Here is a 26241-nt window from a genome sequence, read left to right as displayed (position 1 = left end):
GATTTTTGGGGTTGATTACTTAATAGGCTACAGTAGGTGGAAAGAGGACTTCCATAGGTTACAAAAGAAAGCTGCCACAAATTCTGGCACAATGTAAGGAACGTTTTGGATTGTGAAACATGGTTTTAGACTGTGAAGTGGGAACACTGGACAGCCAGCACATTTTCCTTGCATTTACAGTACCATATGCTATTGGTTGCCAGATTGGCTGCAGCATCAAAATGTTTTTTTAATTTTTTATTTGAACTGTTACCCTTTTAAGTCCCATTTAAAGAGGTGGTCCCCCCCTCTACAATGCTTAGTCCATTGCTGTGACACACACATAGAGGAATGTATTTCCTGTGATGGAAGAATTAATCACTGGTATCGGTCATCAATGGCTTAGTCATCTGTCTAAGTCCCTTCTATTGAATGGCACTCCTGCAATCTGTCAGTCTATGTCATTTGATCAAAGTGTTTGCCTGCAGTTTTACGTCATCATGCTATGTTATGTGATGTAATGATATGTGTTATTCTAGCCATGGCAACTGCAAATGTAAACATTTCATTTGATAGGGGCATTTAGCTATAGATGTGAGAGACTAATTCCTTCATTCAAATTCCTTGGTAATATACTGTACATTCCAACACATCTTATTGTTACCCACAGCCATGCAGGTATTTCATTATGAAGTACAGTTGCCTACAAAGAAAAACGATGAAAATGATTACATTTGGTGCCTGTTCATACAGCAATAATTGTCTTCAATAAATATATGTACACATCCCATCCTCATCACATTGAATGTGTGAACAAAACAGTATCTGATGCTTATCAATAATAACATTCATGAAATATATTCTGAGTGGAAAAACTACTGGAAATGCTGAATGAACAACAGTTATTATTCATTATGGGGCATGGACTAACCCTATCCTACCAGGCACTGGTGAAGGAAAGGCGTGTGTGTGTGTCAGAGAAGGGGAAGTGGGGGTGTGCTCGATCATTTGGAAATGAGAGGGGAGACTAATATTTCTCTCTCTCTCTCTCTTCCCCTCCCCCTCCCTCTTCCTCCACCTTTTGGCTCTTTAAAAGCTGCTGTCGGTAGTGTCTGCCTGCTCCATTATCGCTCTGTCGTAGCTGGAGGGGATTCCTATCCACTCTGCCTCTCGTCTACAGCTAACAGACAGTGGAACTCAGCTGAAGCAATAGAGAGGGAAAGGGAAAAAGAGAGAAATAAGAATAAACCTCAGAAATTGTTCTACCTCAAATAACTGTAGCTGAAATTTAAACTAATAGGAATCCGGACTGTTACCTGTTACTGTATTGGTGGACAACGTGTAACGTGAGGGAAAATGCTTCTGTACTCTGACATCTTGGCCCTGCTCTTCCTGCAGCTTGCCCTCGCCAGCCCATGGACAGTAGCCTCCCGTCTGAATACGCTCAGGGGGTGTCCCTCCTGTAAGGGCTCCCTAGGGGCCAGGGCCCCCACACAGATGCAGCAGTCTGGGGAACTCGGCACTTCCATCCTTGCCATGGGAGAACCGTGTGGGGTCTACACCCTGAGCTGCGCCCAGGGTCTCCGTTGCACCCCTTCACAGGGGGACCCCAGCCCCCTCCAGGCCCTGCTTCAGGGCAGGGGCATCTGCAGCAACGTCAGCAGGACCGGTCCATCTGAGAGGCCCCAGCTTACAGGTAAGGCGCCCATGTCATGTTTTTAAGTTGTGGTCAAGGAGACCTATTGGGTGTGCAGGGTTTACCTCATCACTACACTATGACGATTAGCTTATCAGTTGAATCAAGTGTGTTAACACTGGGCTGGGACAAAATGCTGCACACCCTGAATAACTGTTTATCATTGGTGGGGAGGAGGGGGGTACTCCAAACTAGTATCAGTACTTACTCAATCTTCTTCAAAAAGATTTTCTTTTAGACCCAAAATACATTGTTTTGGAGGTGGAAAATATTATTCTATTATTTTATTCAATAACCTAAACAATTGTCTATGAATCTCAAACAACTGGTGGCCACTTTCCAGGTCTCCAGAGATAGGTTTAATAAAAGATAAATACATTTACAAGGACAATCTGTTTTGCAATCTGTGCAAATCTGTAATGATGATCATTGATTCTATTAACTGGTCATATCTAAGAAATCTGTAATTATAGTCCTTGTGTACTAAGCTAAGCAGTTTCTGTTTTTTTCTCCAGCTTCAGACCCGCCAGCCAGTGAAGACCTGGAGAAGGTAAAATCCCTCACACATTTCTTAATACAAACATCTATTGTGCTTGTAGAGCAGAGGAGGATTGTGTTATGAAATAGGATTACAATAGAACAATTACTTGAATTTCTGGTTCTGCGATGTAATCTAAAATCTCTCTCTCTCTCTCTCTCTCCCTCCCTCTTCTCTCTAGGCTCCATGTCGAAGGCTGCTTAACACAGTTCTTAAAGGTCTTGAGATCCTGGTCTTCCAATCAGACCGTGATATCTATATGCCCAACTGTGATAGGCGTGGTTTCTTCAGAAAGAAGCAGGTGGGTTTACAAACAGGTATGTTTGTGTATGTGTTATCTGTCTATGTTTGTGTGTGTGTGTGCGTGTGTGTGTGTGCGTGTGTGCGTGTGTGTGTGTGTGTGTGTGTGTGTGTGTGTGTGTGTGTGTGTGTGTGTGTGTGTGTGTGTGTGCGTGCGTGCGTGCGTGCGTGCGTGCGTGCGTGTGTGCGTGTGTGTGTGTGTGTGTTTCAAATTCGGTGTCAAATCAAAAAACAAGTGCTTAACAAAATTCTTCATGTCTCTGTGTCCACCCTCTGTGACAGTGTCGGTCCTCTAGGGGCATGCAGCGTGGCCACTGCTGGTGTGTGGATGAGAACGGCACAGCAATACCATCACGCACAAGCCAGGAAGGCACCCTGTTGTGTGACAACGCATGAGGCGACAACTTCATCCTGGAGTCAAGAATATGGAGCATGGGGTGAAGATCAGATGGATGAGAGAGAGGGGGACACAAGAGAGGGATGAGGAGCTTCAAAAAGTGCTGGACACTACCTTGCCAATACAAGTCAGGAATCAAATGTTTAATCTATGGCTGTCAATACCATGCTACCTAAATGCATCATCCTTCCAGCTGCATTTCTCTTGGAGGTGTCCCCTATACTTGTTAGTTTGGTCTCATAGCGCCCTCTAGTGATGAAAACAATCATATGCAGTAGTAAAGATCAACAAAAAAGGGTTTTATATTAACTAACTGGGGACGTATACACTGTGTAGTAGGCTACCTGTATGTAACACATACATCACCAGCTGACTGCCCCATGACAACTGACAAGCCTAGGAAGCTAGGCTTGCACATCCCTAATGATATATCCGCTGTCTGCCCTATGACTCTGAAACTACACACTTAATTATCAGAATAGCTCATGATTCAAACTCCAAGCACGACTGGAAACCTCCAGCCTATTTACAGAAATCTTTGCAGACATGTGTTGTTGTTGTTGTTGTTGTTGTTGTTGTTGTTTTAGTTGTTGTTTTTTACTATAGATAAAGTATACATATATGGAGCAAAACCTGATTTATTATTTAATTCAATTCACAAGTATGTATTTTTAAAATATTTTTTGCATGTTATTTAAATGTGACAAATTATTGTATGCCTTACTTACTGTACCATATGATCTTTTAATTAATGCTTTTCTATTTATGTTGGTCATTTTAAATACACAGTAAATGTGACATTTTTCTAACCTATGAAATCATGAGTGGAAAGCACAATGGAAGAAAACTGACAGTTATGTTTAAAAGATGTTGAACATAGCTACTTACCTGTTGTATAACAGACGTTTTGAGCCTTTCATACATCATACTCGTAACATGAGAACAACTCAGAGAGGGTTCAACAAAAAAACTGTTTATTTCTCAAAATAACCTTGCAGTGGCAGTAAATAGCTGGGCATGTGCCTTTAATCCAAAAATCGTTCTCATATGACCAGGAGCCAAGAGAATTAGAGCATGGTCAGAGTTGGTGTGCTTTTTAAAAGTTAGAGCGTTTGATCCTTTATGTCCATTGCCTTCTTAGACACAACCTTGAAATCTTAATAAAGGCACACAATACACATACTCCAAACAGCCAAAAGGAATGTATTCAATGGATGTTTTCGAATGCTGGTGAGTCAATTCATTTGCATGTGACTTTATACCCCCCCCCCCCCCCCCCCCCCACACACACACACACACACACACACTGATACAAAGACTGTATTGTTCCAATCCCTAAAATTAAATTATGAAAAACCAACCTCGACAACAGATCCATTCCATTTGTCTGGAATAATGGCGAATGGCAATAGAGAATGTCACAAAACATACTGAACTTTGTCATGGGAGTGGATCAGTTTCGAGGTGATGAGCATGTGGATTGCAAAAAGTTGCCAAAAAAGTGTAGAGAGTAAAACATTTTTTGCCATCAGAGATAGACTATAAAATAGCCTACATTTACAAGCAGTTACAGCCAACATTCTTGATGTACAGTTACTGTAGCTGAAACTGACAGGTAATAGTAATTGGTAATAAAAATTCAAGGGAGTTAAATTAAACAGATTGTTTTGATGTTGCTGCGTTTATGGGCGGAGCGCACGAGCTCACGTCGTAGTACACCTGTCCGCCGTACACGCGACGTATGGCAGGTGATGCCAGATGTTGGCGATTGACGAATTTGTTCGATGTAGTGTGAATTTGTTTTTATCAGTTAGGACTGGGTTACTGAGACCAACAGTGTCAAACACTCAAGATAAGAAGGCAAAAGTAGAGGATTAAACTCAACAGGTCAACATCGAGCGGTTTACGGCGCAGCAGTGAGTCAATTACTTTGTCAACCAACTCCAAGCAAACCGAGTGCGACTACCAGGGCAAATGAATGTAACCAACAGTGCTCCACGAACCTAACTTTTACTGTTTTTATTACAACCAAGTTCCATTGCAGTTCAACGCATTAGCTTACCGAACTCGCGCAATGGCATCTCCGGGTGCCACTTCGAGCCCCCTGGGTATCCTGGCTCCCAAAACGAAGACAAAGAAGAAACATTTTGTACAGCAGAAAGTGGAGGTGTTCCGGGCAAGTGACCCAGTTCTGAGTGTGCTGATGTGGGGAGTCAATCACTCGGTATGTCGACGATGGTGTGTGTGTGTGTGTGTGTGTGTGTGTGTGTGTGTGTGTGTGTGTGTGTGTGTGTGTGTGTGTGTGTGTGTGTGTGTGTGTTAGAGTGTGTGTGTGTGTGTGTTAGAGTGTGTGTGTGTGTGTGTGTGTGTGTGTGTGTGTGTGTTAGAGTGTGTGTGTGTTAGAGTGTGTGTGTGTGTGTGTGTGTGTGTGTGTGTGTGTGTGTGTGTGTGTGTGTGTGTGTTAGAGTGTGTGTGGATTCTAACAGCCTGTCATCTGTCTGCAGATAAATGACCTGAGCCAGGTGCCTATCCCTGTCATGCTGCTCCCTGATGACTTCAAAGCCAATACCAAGATCAAAGTCAACAACCACCTCTTCAACAAGTACTGTACTGCACAATCTCTGAATCTAAAATAACACTTTTTCACAGTTGAAGTGATGCTAAATCAATGAATGCTTTATGAGGCACATGTCAATGTATGTTCTTTTTAACAATCCAGTCTAATCACAATCTCTTCACTAACACGTTTTTTCTAAAAAATAATTGCAAATGAGGAGATATTCTTGCCTGTGTTTATCTACATTTCAAAGGAGTGTGTTACCTCTGATGCTGTGTATTTGCATAGAGATGTGAGAGGGATTGTTTGTGAAAAACGCAGAGCTCTAGAGGCTTGCAGAGTGTGTGAGAAAGATTTGAAGTGTACTTACAATGCTAAAATACCCCTCCTCAAAATTAGAAGGATAGAAATATCCTCTGTGGACCTGAGCATAAGTGGGACCAGTGGGAATGTTTAACCAACAGCTCACACAAACACCATGACGTGCAACAGCTAAGTAGCCAGAGCAATTAGACTCACGATGACATGTCCACTGAAAGGAATGTGAAAGGCATCGGACACAGAGAGGGTGTGTGTGTGTGTGTGTGTGTGTGTGTGTGTGTGTGTGTGTGTGTGTGTGTGTGTGTGTGTGTGTGTGTGTGTGTGTGTGTGTGTGTGTGTGTGTGTGTGTGTGTGAGAGAGAGAGAGAGAGAGAGAGAGAGAGAGGGAAAGAGGGTTCTGTTTAAAGGCCAAATTCTAAGAGAGAGTAAAACGTTTAGCAAGCTCAGAGTAGAGGTTGGCTGCACTGATAGGAGAATGATGTTTCGTGTTGTGTTTGTCAGATGGGGTCCCACATGTTTTGCAGTCGAAAAAGGCAACTACATAAACCTCAATGAGATTAAGTGGATTTCTCCAATCCTTTAATCTGTTCAGGAATTCGGGGCCTGGTGAACATTTTCAGACTGAGGGAATGATTTAAATGGCGGTTCATTAATTACAGTATCAATTACCTCAAATATTATAACTCTTACCACTGAAATGATTGCAATCTGTTCTTGCTTTACAGTGTTCTTTGACTGCAACTCAACTTTGCTTCACTTTGTATCAACCCCATTCTTGATATAATCAGGTCCTTAAATTTGACCTAAGTTTACAATGTTCACGATATTCACTTCAGATCCATAAGTGCCAAAACTACTTATTATAAAGCCTGTGGTTTAGTCTGCTTCCCCATTCCGCTGCTTTATGGAGTTGCACACAGCTGAGAATACTTGTGAGAGTGATTGGGAGCATGGTGTCCCATTTCTGAACAATGAAGTGTGAAATTCCTGCCTCAAGTAGGGAGAGGAGACAGAGAGGGAGATAGAGGGAGGGACAACAGACAGAAAAGAGGCCAAATGATATCCGTGTCTGCAACAGTTACGTCATTACAGATGTGTCAGGTGATTGGACGTATTCAGATGGAGGCTAAAGCATAGTAGTGAATAGTGGTCCTCTGTGGCTCAGTTGGTAGAGCATGACGCTAACAACGCTTAGGTTGTGGGTTCGATTCCTGCTGGGACCATATATACTGAAAAATGTAGGCACTCACTGCAATGTAAGTCGCTTTGGATAAAAGCTTCAGCTAAATGGCGTATATTATTATATTATATATTAAAACAGAGACACATTCTGTTTTTGTGTGTTCAGACAAGTTTACTCTATCTTCAGCATTTCAGAAAGAGACTGTAACTCAGAATAACACTTTGGTGTCTACTTTGGTTATAATTGTGTAATATACAGTAACAGCATTTGTTATTTGTAATATCTATCTATCTATCTATCTATCTATCTATCTATCTATCTATCTATCTATCTATCTACAGTATTTAAGATCTCCATGTTTTCCCCTACAGAGAGAATCTTCCAGCACATTTCAAGTTCAAAGAGTATTGTCCACAGGTTTTCAGAAACCTCAGAGAGCGCTTTGGAATTGAGGATCTGGATTATCAGGTATGAATATGACACTCAAACATGATGCTTTTTTAAGATGAATGGCGTTGTACACTCACCGGCCACTTTATTAGGTACAACTGTTCAACTGCTCGTAAACGCAAATATCTAATCAGCCAATCACATGGCAACAACTCAATGCATTTAGGCATGTAGACATGGTCAAGACGACCTGCTGAAGTTCAAACCGAGCATCAGAATGGGGAAGAAAGGTGATTTAAGTGACTTTGAACGTGGCATGGTTGTTGGTGCCAGACGGGCTGGTCTGAGTATTTCAGAAACTGCTGATCTACTGGGATTTTCACGCACAACCATCTCTACGGTTTACAGAAAATGGTCAGAAAAAGAGAAAATATCCAGTGAGCGGCAGGTCCCCGGGGGAGAAAATGCCTCGTTGATGCCAGAGGTCAGAGGAGAATGGCCAGACTGGTTCGAGATGATAGAAAGGCAACAGTAACTCAAATAACCACTTGTTACAACCAAGGTATGGAGAAGACCATCTCTGAACGCACAACACGTCGAACCTTGAAGCAGATGGGCTACAGCAGCAGAAGACCATACCGGGTGCCACTCCTGTCAGCTAAGAACAGGAAACTGAGGCTACAATTCACACGGGCTCACCAAAATTGGGCAATAGAAGATTGGAAAAACGTTGCCTGGTTTGTTGAATCTATGCCACAAAGAATTAAGGCAGTTCTGAAAGCAAAAGGGGGTCCAACCTGGTACTAGCAGGGTGTACCTAATAAAGTGGCCGGTGAGTGTATAGTCATATTTACTTACAGTGGATATACATTACTAGAAAGGGAGTCTGTGTGAATTTGCATGGACTTTGCATAACATTTGCATGCGTCGGATGGCAGGTACGTGAAGTTTGTGTTCATGCTCTCCTCTCATAGTGTTTGTTCATTTTCATTTTCACAAGGAAATGTGACAGGGACTAATTTGGGACTGGAGAGGGGGGTTACCCTCTTGAATTGGAACGGTATAGGATTGGTGCCATGTGACTCTGATAATAATTCCTTAAACACAGCCATTTTAAATGTAGCCAGGTATTGTCATAACATAATCATGGGAAATATGACTAGGTATTATAGGTGGTCATCATTACACTTTATGCATATCCATTTACATTTTACATTTGAGACATTTAGCAGACGCCTTTATCTAAAGCGACTTACAACAAGTACATTTGTGTAAAGTAAGTGAATCATCTATACATCAGTCATCATAAGAAAAAACAAATCTATGCTAGGACCAGGGGCCATTGGCAGTCACAGTGCTAGAAGAGGGAAGGATTACTTTTTTTTTTCTTTTTTTTTTTTACAGTAGAGGAACTGTACAGGGGGGTAGTGGGGATGAAGAGGTCTTTAGGAGGGACAGTCAAGATGTAGCCTGAAGAGATGGGTCTTCAGTCTATGGCAGAAGGAAGATAGGTAGTCCTGACAGCAGTGAGAAGCTCGTTCCACCACTGTGGCGCCAGGACAGTGAAAAGCCGTGACCGAATAATATCCCCACTCATTTACAGGTATCTGTCGCTCGCAGTCCTCCAGTCAAGGATGGAGAGGGGCAGGGTGTGGGGCTGCTGTTGACGTCATACGACCGAACACTGATAGTGAAGCAGATCTCTAGTGAAGAGGTGGAGTACATGCACAACATCCTGTCTGAATACCACCAGGTAAAGCATTAACACCATACAATTGGAATGAATACAGTTGACATTGTCCTCCAAGGCACTCCATGGCCCACTGTGGGTATCCTGGTCGACATATTCGGTGAACTATTTGGAATGTTCAATTACGTACAGTATGTTGTTCTTTTAACCCATCCTTACCATCGTGCTCTACTCTAGAACTAGGGGTGTTCCTTAATGGAACTACTGCTGTATCAAGCTAAATCGAAAAATAAGATGTCCATCCCTTGCAAGACAGCTAAATTTGATCTTTTATTTATTTTCATTGCTCTATCACTAGTTTTCTTCCACTCTTCCCCTAGCACATAGTGACCTGCCATGGCAGTACGCTGCTCCCTCAGTTCCTGGCTATGTACCGGGTCACCGTTGAGAGTGAGGACACCTACCTCATCGTCATGAGGAACATGTTCAGCCACAGGCTCGACATACACAGGAAGTATGACCTCAAGGTAAGGAGGAATTACATTTGATCATTTTAATCTAGTCCTTCTTGATTAGATCATTGTTGGTCCTACCACATTTCTTTTGAAATCTTATGCCTAATGAAACTGGTACTTTGAGCTCAGGGGAGTGATATCTGATGTGGTTACAGGAATCTACAATGCACACAGAACGACCACTAGAGGGAACCCTAGTGACGTTACAGTAATATTGCTACCGTTAACTCTTGAATTACAACTCCTGTTGACCAGAAACTATGATAATGATAAGTGGTTGACTCTGGTTTGCTGAAGGTCTCTGTTCCACAGAAGAAGCATGCCGTTTGACATTGAGTAGCTTTAAACAGCATGGTGTCCATTCCTTTGTCAGGGGTCCCTGGTGTCCCGTGAAGCTAGTCATAAAGAGAAGGTAAGATCAGGACAAAATCTCAACAAAATTTAGAATTATGAGTTGTGGGATCTTTTTTGTTGTCTATTATCACATTTTGCATGACTTATTCACTGAACCTACTTGGTCAGTAGTTGCATGTCAAAACTCACTATTATCTTCCTCTCCCCTATTCTGCCCATATTGTTTGCAGGTGAAGGAGTTGCCCACTTACAAAGATGTGGACTTCAGGAATAACATGCAGAAGGTTTATGTGAGTGAGGAAGAGAAGGAGAGGATCATGGACAAGGTGAATAGAGATGTGGAGGTAAGGGTCATACACAGACTGTGTGTGTGTGTGTGTGTGTGTGTGTGTGTGTGTGTGTGTGTGCTCAGTTAAGAATGTACTGTTTACTCTGTTTCATATAAGTGAATAACTGTATTATCTATGTGTGTGTGTGTGTGCACGCACGTGTGTGCTTGAATGTGCATGAATGTGTCTTCAGTTCCTGGTGCGTCTGAAGATCATGGACTACAGCCTGCTGCTGGGGATCCATGATGTAGGGCGGGCAGAGAGGGAGGAGGAGGAGATGGAGGAGTCGTCCTATGAGGATGAAGAGGATGAGGAGAACGGCCTGGCTCCTGCCCCTGCTGTGGGCTCCTTTGGCACCTCTTCAGAAGGCATCGCTGGCTACATGAACTCCTTCAAGCCCCTCGGCCCTGGGGAGTTTGACCCTTATGTGGACGTGTATGCCATTCAGAGTGCAGTAGGTGAGTGAAAACAAGTGAACCTAGCTTGAAGAAAGATGTTTCTGTGTTATCTTTATTGACCAAATCATCTTATTCAATGCTTCACAGGGGACGCTATGGCACAATGGTAATGAATCCTGATGACTTGTGCCGGTACATTCTAAAAAAGGATTTGGCACCATAATACAGTATATACTGTACGGCCTCAGCCACTACACTGCATCTTGAGCAGGAAGTACCCATGAGCCTCGACTGTTTGGTAGACTCCCTCTCACTCCTCCTCTGTGTTGTACTGTAGGTGTGCCCCAGAGGGAGGTGTACTTCATGGGTCTGATTGATGTGCTGACCCAGTATGATACCAAGAAGAAAGCGGCTCACGCTGCCAAGACGGTCAAACACGGGGTGAGTGACACACACACATACAAGATCAGTGTAGAGCCCAAGCACAGATGTGTGCATTTTTCTTTGTTTTTGTATTGACATTATAAGGGAGTGTACGGATATAACATTGACTGTTCGGTTGCACAGTACCTGTTGGGATTGGGGGGGGGGGGTTAATAACAAAAGATTCCAGTCTGTGACAGTTGCTGGTTTACCTGTGTATCTCTGTGTTTACAGGCAGGAGCAGAAATCTCCACGGTCCACCCTGAGCAGTATGCCAAGAGGTTCCGTGAGTTTATCGCTAACATCTTTGCCTAGCAGTCCAACACACAGCCACAGCTACCGCAGCCAACGTGATGCGAAGGAAACCTCCCCACTTACCACCACGCTGTCACAATTAATTACTCAATCTGTACATTTGATTCTAATACTTACTGTAGTAACGTTTTGATTTTTGATTCATTGAATGGAATAGATGTTTGTGTATATAGATCATTACAACTACTGGTTTACTGAGAAATTTTACATTTTTAAAAGCTATTTATTTTATTGAATACATAAAGAAGTTCAAAAAGAGCTCAGTGCTGGATAGAATTTGAATAGATTTTGGATTAAATGTATTAAATGTTTCATAAACGTATGTCTGAGTTGATATTTTTTATACAGTATATTCTGTCTATACCATAAATTCAGAGATAATAGTTACAGTAAGTGTATCTCAGTGTATTCCTTATTTTCTGATCCATTCTGACAACTGTATATATACTAGAACTGATATAATATAATGTTGATCTCTTTTAGTAAATATTCCCCATGACTGTGTAACCCAATCAGAACGGGAGTATTACCAAAATAGAAGGCAACATGGCAGAAAATAAGAACAGACATCATTCCTGCTGCACCATAACAAAATGTACAACATATTCAAAAGGGAGGAACTACCAAATAGATAGAATACACACGAATTGAGCAATACAAGTTTCCTTGGAATGGCAAATAAATTCAAAAGCTCTTCCCTGTTGCCTGGTACTGTATGATTTCATTATGTTTTTCAAAGAAGTGGTCTGATTCGGAATGATTAATTTTTCAGCAATGCAATTATGTCTGTGTATGTATGTGTGTGTCTGTGACTATATCACTCTTCATAGAACCAAGCAGTCGTATAATGGCGGCCAGAGGTTAATTTCTGTCCTCACCTTGTCTATGCACCAAACATAAATCTGCTGACATGTGTTCCTGTTGCTCCAGGGAAGAGTTAGCATGGGAACAATGGTTATCGCTGAGTGGACACAGAGAGTTAGAAGAGGGTTGGAAAAGGTGAGGTGCACTTTTTTTTAAGAAAGAGTTGAAACAAACCCAATATAAATCTTCCCCAAGTCGCTGTGTCCTTAGAAAAATACTGTGTGGAATAGGGAAATCACTAACTGTGCTCTCAAGGCCCTTTGACACTCAAACCCTGCTTTTCCCAGAGATTTATTCATTTATTTTGCCAATGATTATTTCACTAGACTCACTGTATACCAGTGGCAATGGCTCGTGGAGGCAGAAATCGGAGGACGGACTCCGGAATGAGGAATGGTAGGTTTTTGATACTTCCCTATTCCATTTTTGATACTTCCCCATTCCATTCCATGCATTACAATGAGCCCATCCTCCACTTTCTACCTCCACCAGCCTCCCCTGCTGGAGTTGGTGCCAACTGGTGCTACCTATTTACATATACTGTAAAACCACCCAAATACTAGATATGCAAGGCACACCTGCTGGGCTCTTGATTGGTGTGCAGGTCAGTGTGTATGAACTTTAGGGACACCTGATGAAAAGCTTTGTGGCTAACCCTGTCTTATTTGCATTGATATGTACGGTAGGCTGAGATGCTGAAAATGTACAGTACCCTACACTGTCCCTGTTCAAATAAATTGTCTGAATGAAACAATAAATATCTCTGTAGTTGAGCAGTAGCTTAGTTAAGCTAGTTTAGAGGCAGCAGTGAGTTTGGTACAGTATGTCTAGGGTGTCTGAGGAAATAGTCCAGGAAGAAAATGTTGAGGAATTGAAACTTACATTTCTTTAGTTTATCTGGTGCTCTTGCTGATGTCAGCACACTTAGAGTATTTCACACTTGGCCCTTTCCAGTCAGTCTTTGAGAAGTCGCCAACATTTTCATGCATATGTGAAAGCTCCAAAGAAAACTCAGTTCTCCAAATGTGCATAATGTCTGGTAGTGGAGAACCGTGTTCACGCTCTCCCCTGAGAAAAACAAATAAAAAGAGGAAGTGAGGATTATGTAGAATGTCTCAGTGGTACAATTATTACAGTAATTGCAGGAAATAATTGCTAGCATGAATATGGCAGTCCCATGTGCTCTTCTCATCTGGTGGATGTTTGTGTTGCATTATTCTTTTATTGCCAGTGGCCTCAACCACATGTTTTAGACTATGTCTCTTCAGTTTACTCCACAGTTGCTTTCTCTTTGCTTGTTAATGCCACTTGCATGGGGTAACCTGCACACCTCACTAACTCTGGAAGGGAATGGGATAGCAGCATGGCGTGATATGAAGTGACATGGCTTAATGTGATATAGAGTATGACATTATAACTTGCAATAATGGATTGACTACAGAGATATGAATGACACAGTTAAGTGCAGTTTTTACATGACTTCATCTTACATGTACTGTATTTTTAAATATTTTTCATATTTTTAGGGGTCCAAGCACTGTCCCCCACTGTACACCCACTCCTACCATCCTCCTCTACTCCAGTGAGGATATCCTGTCCTCTCCTCCAGCTGGATAGTGCTGACTCTGACTGGGGGTGTGGACATGGGGAGGGACTTTAGACTAACTGGGAGGCTTCTTCTTGTATGACAGCAACCATAAGATACAAATAGAGCTAGAGCCAGGGAAAGCCTTTCTACTGGGACATTGCAAGCCTGCACTTTGATCCCTCATTGGCTGCCCCTAGGTGCCGTGCTCATCTCCATCTCTCTGCTGATTTTATCCTACCTAGGTTCATTGCTGTTAAAGGTAAGACATGCTGTTCTCTCTCCCCATCACATCTCTCCTTCACTCCTAGAACAGGAGGACCAGGAGTTTCATGTTCAATAACTTACATGACTTCTTTCTCAGGTAGACTAGCCAGGTACAATACAGTCTGATAATGCCATCAATATTAATTCACCATAACTTAGATTCCTATCTAATTGTCTACAGTAAAATGTCTACAGTACAGAAGTAACCTTTCCATCGAGATACAGACTGATTTTACGTTTACTAACAGTCATGTCCACAGACATACAGATATACAGCAAGACAGACAGACAGACAGACAGACACACACTCACACACACACACACACATACAAACACACACAGACTGCAAGACAGACACACACACACACACACACACACACACACACGTATCTGTATTGAAGGACATTTTACACCTGCAGCTTGAGGTTGGCAGTGGAGATTTTCCAGATGTAAATGTTTTACTAAACCAAGTTCCGCTATTGTGCTACTGTGATGGTCTTTTTTTCCCACAGGTCATGGACGTCAACCACAACATCTCTTCTGTCAACTACACAGACTACATGGAGGAGTGTCACGTTCATTTGGACAAAACATCCCGCCGCATCTCTCTATTCGTGCTCTACCTCCTGGTCTTCATGGGCGGTCTGATACTCAACAGTCTGGTGGTGTGGGTCAACTGGCGCCGGCGCAACAGCCGCAATGGCGTGCTCTTCTGTGTGCTCAACGTGGCCATCTCCGACCTGATGGTCATGATCATAACACCTGTCTTCATGCTGGAGGCAAGTTTGTGACCATGATCTGTATTGTCTCGTGATACCCCGTGATGATCCACAGTCTTGTACATGTTATGTAGGTTTCTGTCTTTTGATAAGCATGTTTTGAATAAAGCAAATCTATTTCTGTTGAAAAAGACAATGAGAAGTAATCTTACAAAATATCTTATCTTAGAACATCATGGACAGTGTTTGGGTGTGGGGCAGCTTCCTCTGCCGCTTCTCCAAACTCATTGACATCGTCAACGTCTACAGCAGCTCCTTCTTCCTGGCCTACATGACGGTGGAGCGCTATCTGGCTGTGGTGCGGACAGAGCCTAGGCCCTGGGGGCGTGCAGAGCAGCGCAAGAGGGCTGTGTTGTGTGGGGCTCTGTGGGTCATTTCCTTTTTCCTGGGCCTGCTGGAGAATGTCCATGTCCGAGTGCTGGAGTGGGATGAGCCAGGTTGCTACCTCTACCTAGAGCACAGCTATATTCACTGGACTGTTGCCCTCACCTCCCTCTTCCTGATCTTCCAGTTTGTGGGTCCTGTGGCCATCATCGTGACCTTTAACCTGCTGACGCTGCGGGCGGTGCGGGCATGTCCTGAGGTCCGGGGCCATGGTGGATTATGGCTGGTGCATCTCTACTCACTTGTGTTTATGCTGTGCTGGCTGCCCTACCACATAGTCATGCTGCTGTTCCTGGTGATGGAGTTGCACCCTGGAGTGCTGAACTGCAGAGTCGTTCAGCACCTTTACTTCTCCTACGATTTCATCAAGTGCCTGTCACTCATCCACTGCGTGGCCAATCCCATCATCTACAACTTCCTCAGCAGGAGTTTCCGCGGCAGCCTTGTTGCTGCGGTGTCAAGCCACCTGCCAGGAGAGGCTGTCACCGAGTTAGGGGCTGAGAACCATGGCAAGAAAGCAGAGGGTGGAAAAGGAGGCACAGGGGACAGTAAAAGGGGACGGGAGATGAGTGACACCAGCACTAGCCAATCAAATGTGTCGTCTTAATGATAGGGACTGTCTTTAAGAGGAGAAATACAAACTAATCCAAACTATATTGAAAAGGCCCTTAGCCTTGATGTCTCTCCAAAGAATGTAAATGATGGAATGGCTTCCTTCCTCTGCCATGCACTTCCTGTTTTCTTGTACTTTCAGTTAGCTGTTGGCGTAACAAACAGCCCTCAAGTGGCATGAAAGTTACGTTCTGCCTCTATGAACACTGATGTAAAGGAACGGCTGAATCATGGTCGAGATCTCGAATGAGAATTGATGTTACTCAGTGCTGGCACAGCAGTCTATTGGCAGGACTTGGTTATGATGTTTGAGCCTTTTTATCAATGAAATTAACTTGAATATCATTTCTGGTGGTTAAAATAATATATATGATGTTTGTAATGGGCCTGGGTTGGAATACCACTTGGTAATGGCTGGCTTTATAGACTGTAATATATCACCTTAATCCATAGGGTCAAGAAGTTTTTAAATTTGGACTTCCAACGGTTCTCATTGAAGCCAAACTTGTGTCCAAAGTTGTGTCCTCTTTAAACCTTGTTGCTTCACTTCTGTACTAAATAACGATAGTCTAATGTTTTTCAATATTGCTGAACATGAAAACAAATTATTTCAATCACTGTCCTTCATTCCTTTTGAATGTCATGCTGCTTTTATACAAGATTACAACTTTTAACCCTCAATAAAGGGCCAAATAAAGTATTTTCACACATTAGCACATACTCTAAAAGGCTTTCCTTAACTATCTTAAATCTTTCTGGAACGAGCCACATATTAACCATTACTAATAATCAATTTGTACACTTGAGTTATATTCAAGACTGAAGTTTGTTGTCTTGTTTTATGTTCTTAATTTGAAGATTCAATAAAGATAAATGAAGTTTGTTGGTTTTTAATCCATGTTCTTTTGGATATGTGGCAGTACACTTGGTAAATGTGACTGCCACTGAGTTACTGTATATGAAGTCTATGATAACTGCCTCCAAAACCAAGGATTAGGGGGAAGCTGGTTACCATAGAATTCCCATAACGGTAACACATTAATTACTGTAGAACTAACTGTTTGAGTGTACAGTATGCAGTTATAATGCATTACATTAAACTTGTCATTAGCATTGATATCTGCATTGTGTCTTATATCATCTCATAATGATCGTGAACTATTATCAGCCATAATCCCTAAGATGATGTGGGTGGGTGGGTGGGTGTGGGTGTGGGTGTGTGGGTGTGTGTGGTGGGTTGGGTGGTTCTATGGTTGTTTAGGTGGGAGGGTGGTCAAAAAAGTGCCTTTTTTTTGTGCAATTCTGGCCTTTTTTTTTTTATCATCCCGTAACAGTGGTCTGCTCGTCCTCATCCCCTCCTCCTCTACTCCAGTGAGGATATCCTGTCCTCTCCTCCAGCTGGATGGTGCTGACTCAGTGCTGGGGGTGTAGACACGGAGAGGGAATTTAACCTGGAGGCTTGTTCTTGTAAGAGGGCAGCGACCATGCAGATACAAATAGAGGTAGAGCCAGGGAAAGCAAGGGACTGAGACTCTGCTGCTCATCAAGCCTGTACTCTGATCTTTCAGTCGCAGTCTACAATTGCAGCGCTCTTCTCTTTTTCTTTCTGGATCTCCTCATCTTTGGCTCACTGCTGCTAAGGGTCGGTAAGTCACTTGAGTCTTCTCTTCCCTTCTCTGAATGGAGAAAGAGGGCCAGAAATGTCAGTTGTGAGCGATTTACATTTTTTCTTTCTCAGGTAAACGTCAACAAAGTACTTTGCGGGAGAGCTATGCTAACTGTGCTCACAGTGATTTACCAAGTGTTTACGCCAGGTGCTAAGTTTGCACCTATTTCTTCATTTGGGGATAGAACACCAAAAACAAAGCTACATGAAGCTCATTTTTCCTTCTTAGAACCATAATTTTACTTTTTGGTCTACATTATTTATTAAAGCCCTTAGTGAAAAAAAACTAAACAAAAAAAGTGTATAGATCAGAAATCATTGATGTTGTGCCTGTCAACATACCAACACTTTGAGATGAGGCAAAATGTTATGTTTTTCATTAACAGATTTTTTTTTTTACATTTATTTGCTGGGATGTCCTAAAACTAAAATGTAAAAAGGGAGGGAAGAGCAACAATCTGATGTATAATCTAATATATAAAAGTATATATTCATGTTGTTAGGTTAATTCATGTGGTTTTAAGTTCGCTGTTTAACAAATACAGTCTTACAGTTATTGAATAAAGACTCATTCAGATTGATACATCAGTTCTTGTTTCAAGTTTTTGTGTTTCTACCATTTATGAAACCAGAACCACAACCAATCTACCCCAGGTCAGGGCTTATTGTCATGTGTAAAGCTATGAATACCAATCTCTTCATGAGATCATTTTTAAGTTTTGTTATGTGAGATATTGAGGAATTAAATAATGTAAAGGTAAGAGTTAAAAAAAAAAAACAGTGACAACCTTATCCTGTCTCCCTACATTACAATATGATCTAGTAATTCATGAAATGCTCATTTTCAGCTCCATCAATAATTACTTTACTAAAATGCTGATTCCTAAGTAATTGTGTGCACATAACTTTATTGTGTGAAAGAACATTTTCAACTATATAGGACATGCATATATGTATCACAGGATTGCAGTTTTATATGTTTTACAAATGTATGACAGTCATACCCACTGGCCTGATTTAATCTGGATCGGACTTACTCTGTTTTTTACTTCCTCTGATTGTCTCCCTGAGGCAAAGACATTTACTCAGTCAGTTCTGGAACTGCTGCATGACACTCAAAGCTGCAGGATGAGATACAGGTATTATTTGGAAAGGAATGTTATTTCAAGTCCTCAGATGCAATCCAAACATCCTTTCCTGCATGGTGATGTCCACAGTGAGGTTTTGGACATTGGAAATTGGCTTCTCACACAACTGCCGACCCCTTGGTTACCCACTACGGTGTTTCTGTAATGGTCCTGTATTCTGTTTTCCCCACAGGTCATGGACAACCTCTACAACCACTCTCATATCAACTACACAGACCTGGTCTGGTTCATCAGTGAGTGTCACACTAATTTGGAGGACTCATCCCGCCGCATCTCTCTCTTCGTGCTCTACCTGCTGGTCTTCATGGGCGGTCTGATACTCAACAGTCTGGTGGTGTGGGTCAACTGGCGCCGGCGCAACAGCCGCAATGGCGTGCTCTTCTGTGTGCTCAACGTGGCCATCTCCGACCTCATGGTCATGATCATAACACCTTTCTTCATGCTGGAGGCAAGTTTGTGACCATGAGCTGTATTGTCTTGTGACACCCTGTGATGATCCACAGTCTTGTACATGTTATGGAGGTTTCTGTCATAACTGATAGGCATGTTTTGAATAAAGCAAATCCCTTCTGTTGGAGGCACGTTTTACTGACGTGATACTTTTTCCATTCTGTTTTATCGATTACTCCAACGTTGTAAATATCTGTGGCATGACTGTGATGATCCCCCCTCCATGTTCTTTATGTTTCCGTCTTTTAAATTTGAAATAGAAATAAAAGCGTATCTTATTTATTTTTTTATATCTCATCTCTCTCATCTCAGGTCATGATGGACAATGTTTGGGTGTGGGGCCACTTCCTCTGCCGCTTCACCAACCTCATCTGCGTCATCAGCTTCTACAGCAGCTCCTTCTTCCTGGCCTACATGACGGTGGAGCGCTACCTGGCTGTGGTGCGGACAGAGCCTAGGCCCTGGGGGCGTGCAGAGCAGCGCAAGAGGGCTGTGCTGTGTGGGGCTCTGTGGGTCATTTCCTTTTTCCTGGGCCTGCTGGAGAATGTCCATGTCCGAGTGCTGGAGTGGGATGAGCCAGGCTGCTACATCTACCCAGAGCACAACTTTGTCAACTGGTTCGCTGCCCTCACCTTCCTCTTCCTGATCCTCCAGTTTGTGGTTCCCGCGTCCATCATCGTGACCTTTAACCTGCTGACGCTGCGGGCGGTGCGGGCGTGTCCTGAGGCCCGGAGCCGAGGGGGCCAGAGTGGGTTATGGCTGGTGCATCTGTACTCACTGATGTTTGTGCTGTGCTGGCTGCCCTTCCACATAGTCATGCTGCTGTTGCTGGTGGACGATCTGGACCCCAGAGTGCTGAGCTGCAGGGTGGTGGAGGAGATCTACTTCTTCTACGCTGTTGTCCAGAGCCTGTCACTCATCCACTGTGTGGCCAACCCCATCCTCTACAACTTTCTCAGCAAGACTTTCCGCCGTAAACTTGTCGCCGCTGTGGCGCACCATCTGCCGAGAGAGGCCGTCGCCGGGGGGCAGGCTGAAAACAACAGCAACAGCGTAGAGGGTGGGGGGAAAGGGGGCACGCGGGCCAGTAAGAAGGCCAATGAGATGAGTGACACCAGCACCAGCCATTCAGATGTGGAGCCTTAGGAGAGGGAGCTACCCTTGAGGGGGAAACATAACTCCAAACTGTATTGGAAAGTCCCTTTGCCATGCTGTGTCTCCAAAGAATGTGAATGATGGGATGGCCTAGCGGTCACTTCCTTTTCCTCTGCCATGCACTTCCTGTTTTTTTGGTTTGTCGTTGGTGTTGTAAAAGGCCTCCCAGTGGCAGGAAAGTTCCAGGGAGGGAATATTTTCCATGTCCATGCATCCATAAATATGCTGAGGAATGCTGGGATCAAGTGGAAACATCAGCTGAAGACATCCTCACAAACTCAAAGTGGCTACAGAATCATACTGTAGTGTAGTCAAATTAGTTTGAATTACAGTTGAAATTCTACATTTATTAATTTATAGAATTTATATTCAAAATGTTCCCTAATTTCCAACATTCCTTACTGGATTAATGATAAGGGCCTGAGTTTTTCCTGGTCAAATTGTGTTCTCATTATGGGAGGGTGGTTCCACATCACATCCACTACAATGTTGTGGTATTGAAAAACTCAGGGCCCTATTAACGAGCAAAGATATGTAGTAGCCTACACTATCTAATATTATATCTTTTGTCAAACTAATTGCAATAACATTTGACTTTAAATAACAATCCAGTCTCATGTGTCTGTTACTGATGTGTCTGTGTCTGTTACTGATGTGTCTGTGTCTGTTACTGATGTGTCTGTGTTACTGCCATACAGTAGCAAAACTTAAAAACAAACCTGCATCAATGTGTTATTGATATATATGACATTATCTTTTTTGTGGTGTTTGTCTTCATATGTAAACAAATCAATTAAGCTCCAAATGTATGTAATGCTGCTTTTAAATATAAGAAAATAAAGATTGATCTTAACAATAAAAAGTCAATGTGACCTGCACAGAGGGCTGCCCCTACTTTTCTGTGGGGAATCTCTCTACACCAAGACAATAGGGGTACCCCGTTAGGCCGGCCACTGCACAATAGGGCTACCCCGTTAGGCCGGCCACTGCACAATAGGGGTACCCCATTAGGCCGGCCACTGCACTCGCTTACTGTACATGATACAGTCGTTGGCACATCATACCATGCTCAAAGACCTTTATTCCATGTCCTATCATGATAGGACATGGAAAGGTTAGGACATGGAAAGGTTAGGACATGGAAAGGATAGGACATGGAAAGCATAGGACATGGATAGGACATGGAAAGGATAGGACATGGAAAGGTTAGGACATGGAAAGCATAGGACATGGAAAGCATAGGACATAGAAAGGTTAGGACATGGAAAGGTTGGGACATAGAAAGGTTAGGACATGCAAAGGTTAGGACATGGAAAGGATAGGATATGGAAAAGATAGGACATGCAAAGGATAGGACATAGAAAGGTTAGGACATAGAAAGGTTGGGACATGGAAAGGATAGGACATGGATAGGACATTGAAAGGACATGGAAAGGATACTGTAGGACATGAAGGGATGAGCTAATACTGTATGGATTATTGTCATTCCCTGTGGCCTGCAACACTGCAGAAATCTCCATTGATCTGTTCTGCCTGGTCCTGTATCACAAACTACAGTACATGCTGCCTCCCCCTGGCAAAAACTGGCAATGAACATTTCACATTCCTTTGTCTATTCAATACAAACATCTCTCTCTCTCTCTCTATCTCACACACACACACACACACACACACACACACACACACACACACACACACACACACACACCTTTGCACAGTATGTCTCTCAATGTCAGTACATTGACAAATGACATAAATACCAAAACATATAATGAAATGGTTTATTGTTTCTTTGTTGTATGCTGCTGTTTTCCCTTTCTTTCCTTTTTTTAAGCAGGTAAAGGTTTTACATTAAAATATGAAATACCCCCCAAATCTATAAATAAAACATCACAGGTTGGACAGTAATGTTTGACAGCTGTCATTTCATGAATCATTTACATGAGTAGAAAAACAACGCAAAACAAAAGAGAAGCTTACATAACTTACAGACACATACAGTCATTTGCGATTTTTCATTTTCAGTTACAGTAAAAAAAAAAGAAAAAAAAAAGATTCATGTTTGTATGTAGTCCCAGTATTCACGCAACATGGTCCTTGTGTTACTTTACATTGCGACCACTTGCAAACATGTCATTCTCAAGGCAAATGATTTACACGTCTGATTCAATGATGTCAGCAATGTTTCCTTTACCAGTGATCCATTTGTACAGTTGGAATTATATTCATAAATGAAGTTTGATCGTTTTGGTTTTAAACCCCTTTTCTTTTGGAGGTGTGGCAGTGCACCAAAACATTCAAAAGCTGAATCACTTATGTCAAGTAAATGTAAGAAAAGCTTGGAACTCAAATGTGGAGTGTGGAATTATGCAACATTTGCAATACATTCAATCAAACTCAAGGCATTTCATCTGTTTAGACTAAAATGGCATGTCTGGCAGTAACACTGTTGAACTAAAATACTAGAGGAGAATGAGCTACTGCTCAGGTGGGAATCATTCTCTCTTTAAGGGTTGATGCACTCATCCATATACGACAGCCTAGACTAATTAAATCCAGTGTTGCTCATTTCTAAAGCACACGCGCACACACACACACACACACACACACACACACACACACACACACACACACACACACACACACACACACACACACACACACACACACACACACACACGATGTCGAAGTGGTGACGGGGGATAAGCAAGTTGAGACTGACTGCCAAAATCACCAAATCTGTCACAGTTCTGAATCTTTGAACAGCTCAGAGTAACCCCTGTGAACAGCTCAGAGTAACAGCTCAGAGTAACCCCTGTGTGTATTACAAACAATAATCTACCATACAAACCTCAGAACATACAATAACAATCTTGAACATGAAGTACTTGTCAATATTAATAACTATGACAATTATTGTAATAATAGCGATTTCATATACTTGTATGTATTTCTATACAATTATTTTGACTTATTTTTAAAATACAAATCCTATCCATCTGACAATTACATCTCAGTTGGGCATTTTTCAATATAACTGATAGTTTTGTTCTACTGTGGTACAGTGACTCGGTTTACAGTGGTCAATAGTTGTAATCGCTCTGGCTGGGCGCCTGGCTTTGTTGGTCTTGGCTCCACTGTTGTGTTTCTGTTTGAGTAATTCACCCTCGTTTAGAGGATTGAGTGAGATCACATCATCTCTCTATTGTCATCGTAGAAGGGAAATAAATGCAGGTTCATATCAGCTGCATTCTGAGTTAAGCTGCACTACTTCAAGTCAACCTAACCATGGAAGCTGATGAGGAATGTTCTCAATTAACAAACTGGCACTCTAACAAGAGTGACCATCTTCACACAGTCTATTATCATGGGGCTCCAAGTACACTATAGAGATAGGACAGGAGAGACAGAAACATTCATAGTCTGTTAGTCGAGTAGTCCAATTATTCCAATTATTGCAGTTCTTATCCTCTAGTTCGTTTGTTCAGCCCTGTGGATTGAAAGATATCAGATAGTCGGCACACAGGACAACAGTTGGCTTTGGCCCTCTGCCTGCCTCTCTGTCTGTGAAGCCCAGGGCAGGGGTGGCAGAGCTCACCTTGATTTGGAAGGTCAAAGTTCCCACAGAGCTGTGTTGTGCCTGGTCTGGCAGACTGTGAGTGTAGTCAGTGTCTTTGTCAGCGGCGTGGCAGGGACATATTAACCCACTAAGTAGTACCTTCCCTCACACAAACTCACAGCCAGGTAAGAGTGAGCCCAACAAACATGGCTCTACCCTCTGGCTTTGGAGTAACAGTGTTGGCTGCTTGTTCATTCAGTCCTGCTGGTCTGTGACTATGTCCTGTTGAGAGTTTATGGGTGCCTTTCAGAGGACACTGTGAGGCCACCTGCTTCCACTAGAGCCACTCTGACATACATATTGACACACGCACACACACATGCACACACACACACAGCCGCGCACAGCCGCGCACGCACGCATGCACGCGCGCACACACACACACACACACACACACACACACACACACACACACACACACTCTCTCTCTCTCTCTCTCTCTCTCCACGATGTGAAGAAACATAACTGTGGAATAACTTGCCTTGTTCTCTATTCATCAACTAAGATGTGGATTTGTTGTCTTTTCAAGCTCAGTACTAAATGTAAAGTCCAAAGTGAAAAGAACTTAGAAAGAATAAGTAGACACGACACAATTTAAGAGGAGAGGGGTCAAATTGAGTAGGTTATGACACTGCCCTTCTGGAGCTGCTGCGGCTGAGGCTGGCAGCACTGCTCTTGCGGGAGAGGCTGGGTGTCGTGGCGACCGATAGGCTTGGTGTCGTGGCAACAGAGAGGCTGGGTGTGGTCGCGACCGAGAGGCTGGGCGTGGTCGCAACTGAGGGGGCGGGCTCATTGGGGCAACCATACTGCAGGAGGATGTCAGCACACTCCTGACTGCCAGCGTAGCGGGCCAGTGTCAGCGCTGTCTGCCCCTGGGTGTCCCGACACCTCACATCACTGCCATACTGCAACCATGGAGAAAAAGAGAGACAGAGAGAGAGAGAGAGAGAGAAAGAGAGAGAAGGGGCATGAGAAAATACATTTTTAAAAATGATGTATCGTTCTCTCTACATTACTAGCTGTTGTACATACTGTCCTTAGACTACAGTGGCATGGAAAAACCATGACATGAAATTCAAGAAAAGAGGAGACAAAAAAATAGAAAAGCGAGAGGGAGAGGGACATTCTCTCACCCAGACTAGGAGCTGTGTCATGACCACGTCAGCGAGCTGGCAGGCAGCGTGGAGGGCGGAGCCAGGTGGCTGGGGGGCGAGAGGAGAGCTGGGCGTGTGGGCCTGGAGGGCCGGGGGAGCGTTGATGTCCTCCTTGGTGCTGTGGGCCAGGAGGAGGAGCAGTCCTGCGAGGTCATGCTCCATCACCGCCCACAGCAGACGGCCAGACAGTGTGCCCTCTGACCCCTCGCTGGGGGTGAGAGGGGGGAGCAGCGCCACAAACAGCCTCTGCTCATACTTGGCCCGGATCCACGTCTCCCGCTCCTCTCTGGGACCAGAGAAGAACAGCCAGAGTTACTATGGGAACAGCATGTGTGAACACAGGCAGGTGTGTGACCTGTCAGACACCTTTACAGCTCCTCCCACTACTTATACTTTTACCACCAATGCAACTGCCTCCCCTTCTACTTCAACTGTTCATCCTGTAAGCCCAGTCCCATTCAGCCTACCGCTGGGTAGTGTACAGCGGAGGCTGGTGGAGGTAGAGATCGGAGGACGGGCTCATTGTAATGCATGGAATGGAATGAGGAATGGTATCAAACATGTGTGATGAGCCCGTCCTCTGATTTCCGCCTCTGATTTCCGCCTCCATTAGCCTCTACTCACCGGGTGGCATCAGGCCTGGGTTTTCGGCGGCCCAGGGTGCGTCCCTCCCAGATGCTGTTGGCCAGGTGGTTGCCGATGGCGCTGAGCACCAGGGTGAGCTCGCGCGGCAGGTCGTCCAGGTCCAGGGAACGCACACGCGACAGGTGGGTGCCCAGGTTCCGGTGGATCCCTGAGCACTCGATGCAGATCAGAGCCCCCAGGTTCAGACTGGCCCATGTCGGGTCTGGGAGAGGACAAAGGGCTTCAGGGTCAGGCTCAAATCCAATTCACTTCAGTCAGTTCATAAGATGAATTGAAATTGCAATTCAAGAAAGTGTTATTTTTGTCTCCAGTAATATTTTCTGAATTCATTCATGAATAGAAAGTGAATTGATGATGTTGAGAGAATTGACTCCAACCCGCAGGACAGGTTTTACAGTATTAGTATACAGTATTAGTTTGAGTACGGATGCACAGTAGATAGGAGTAGTTAGGAGGTTACCACAGTAGATAGGAGTAGTTAGGAGGTTACCACAGTAGATAGGAGGTTACCACAGTAGATAGGAGGTTA

General features: G+C 43.4%; 5 protein-coding genes across 6 annotated transcripts in view; 4 read left to right on the top strand and 1 right to left on the bottom strand.

The window, feature by feature from the left end:
* Positions 1-1335: 1335 nt before the first annotated feature.
* On the top strand, positions 1336-3618 carry LOC310824535 (insulin-like growth factor-binding protein 6; the record flags this gene model as incomplete). The annotated part of the gene is made up of 4 exons (XM_083697795.1): positions 1336-1675; positions 2191-2225; positions 2395-2514; positions 2796-3618. The coding sequence occupies 4 exons, from the start codon at positions 1336-1338 to the stop codon at positions 2907-2909; spliced, it is 609 nt and encodes a 202-aa protein (XP_083553921.1). The 3' UTR covers positions 2910-3618.
* Positions 3619-4678: 1060 nt separating this feature from the next.
* Positions 4679-12046, top strand: LOC310824533 (phosphatidylinositol 5-phosphate 4-kinase type-2 gamma-like). 2 transcript variants are annotated; one of them, XM_083697793.1, is made up of 10 exons: positions 4679-5134; positions 5415-5512; positions 7342-7438; positions 8964-9113; positions 9431-9577; positions 9939-9977; positions 10150-10245; positions 10442-10706; positions 10984-11087; positions 11304-12046. In XM_083697793.1, exons 1-10 carry the CDS (start codon positions 4985-4987, stop codon positions 11382-11384), a joined length of 1227 nt encoding a protein of 408 aa, XP_083553919.1. In that variant the 5' UTR covers positions 4679-4984; the 3' UTR covers positions 11385-12046. The 2 variants fall into 2 exon arrangements, with proteins under 2 accessions (XP_083553919.1, XP_083553918.1); XM_083697792.1 differs by having other exon boundaries at positions 10150-10263; positions 11304-12045.
* A 2467-nt stretch (positions 12047-14513) lies between these two features.
* Positions 14514-21141, top strand: LOC310824536 (atypical chemokine receptor 2-like). Its single transcript, XM_083697796.1, has 3 exons — positions 14514-14879; positions 15049-15863; positions 19400-21141. Exons 1-3 carry the CDS (start codon positions 14616-14618, stop codon positions 20283-20285), a joined length of 1965 nt encoding a protein of 654 aa, XP_083553922.1. The 5' UTR covers positions 14514-14615; the 3' UTR covers positions 20286-21141.
* On the top strand, positions 18507-19363 carry LOC310824534 (G-protein coupled receptor 182-like). Its single transcript, XM_083697794.1, has one exon. The coding sequence runs from the start codon at positions 18865-18867 to the stop codon at positions 19147-19149; it is 285 nt and encodes a 94-aa protein (XP_083553920.1). The 5' UTR covers positions 18507-18864; the 3' UTR covers positions 19150-19363.
* Positions 21142-22079: 938 nt separating the features above from the next.
* LOC310824531 (arf-GAP with GTPase, ANK repeat and PH domain-containing protein 1-like) overlaps positions 22080-26241 on the bottom strand; it is a gene marked incomplete at its 5' end in the record, with an annotated part of 6373 nt that continues 2211 nt past the window's right edge. Inside the window, 3 exons of the mRNA XM_083697790.1 lie at positions 22080-24818; positions 25047-25353; positions 25692-25914. Of these exons, the coding sequence (XP_083553916.1) occupies positions 24537-24818; positions 25047-25353; positions 25692-25914 (812 nt within the window). The remainder of the gene's footprint in view (positions 24819-25046; positions 25354-25691; positions 25915-26241) is intronic.

The sequence above is a fragment of the Argentina silus genome, assembly GCF_951799395.1.
Source record: "Argentina silus genome assembly, contig: scaffold_296, whole genome shotgun sequence".
Lineage (NCBI taxonomy): Eukaryota > Metazoa > Chordata > Actinopteri > Argentiniformes > Argentinidae > Argentina > Argentina silus.
This window is presented reverse-complemented; position numbering and strand designations above follow the sequence as displayed.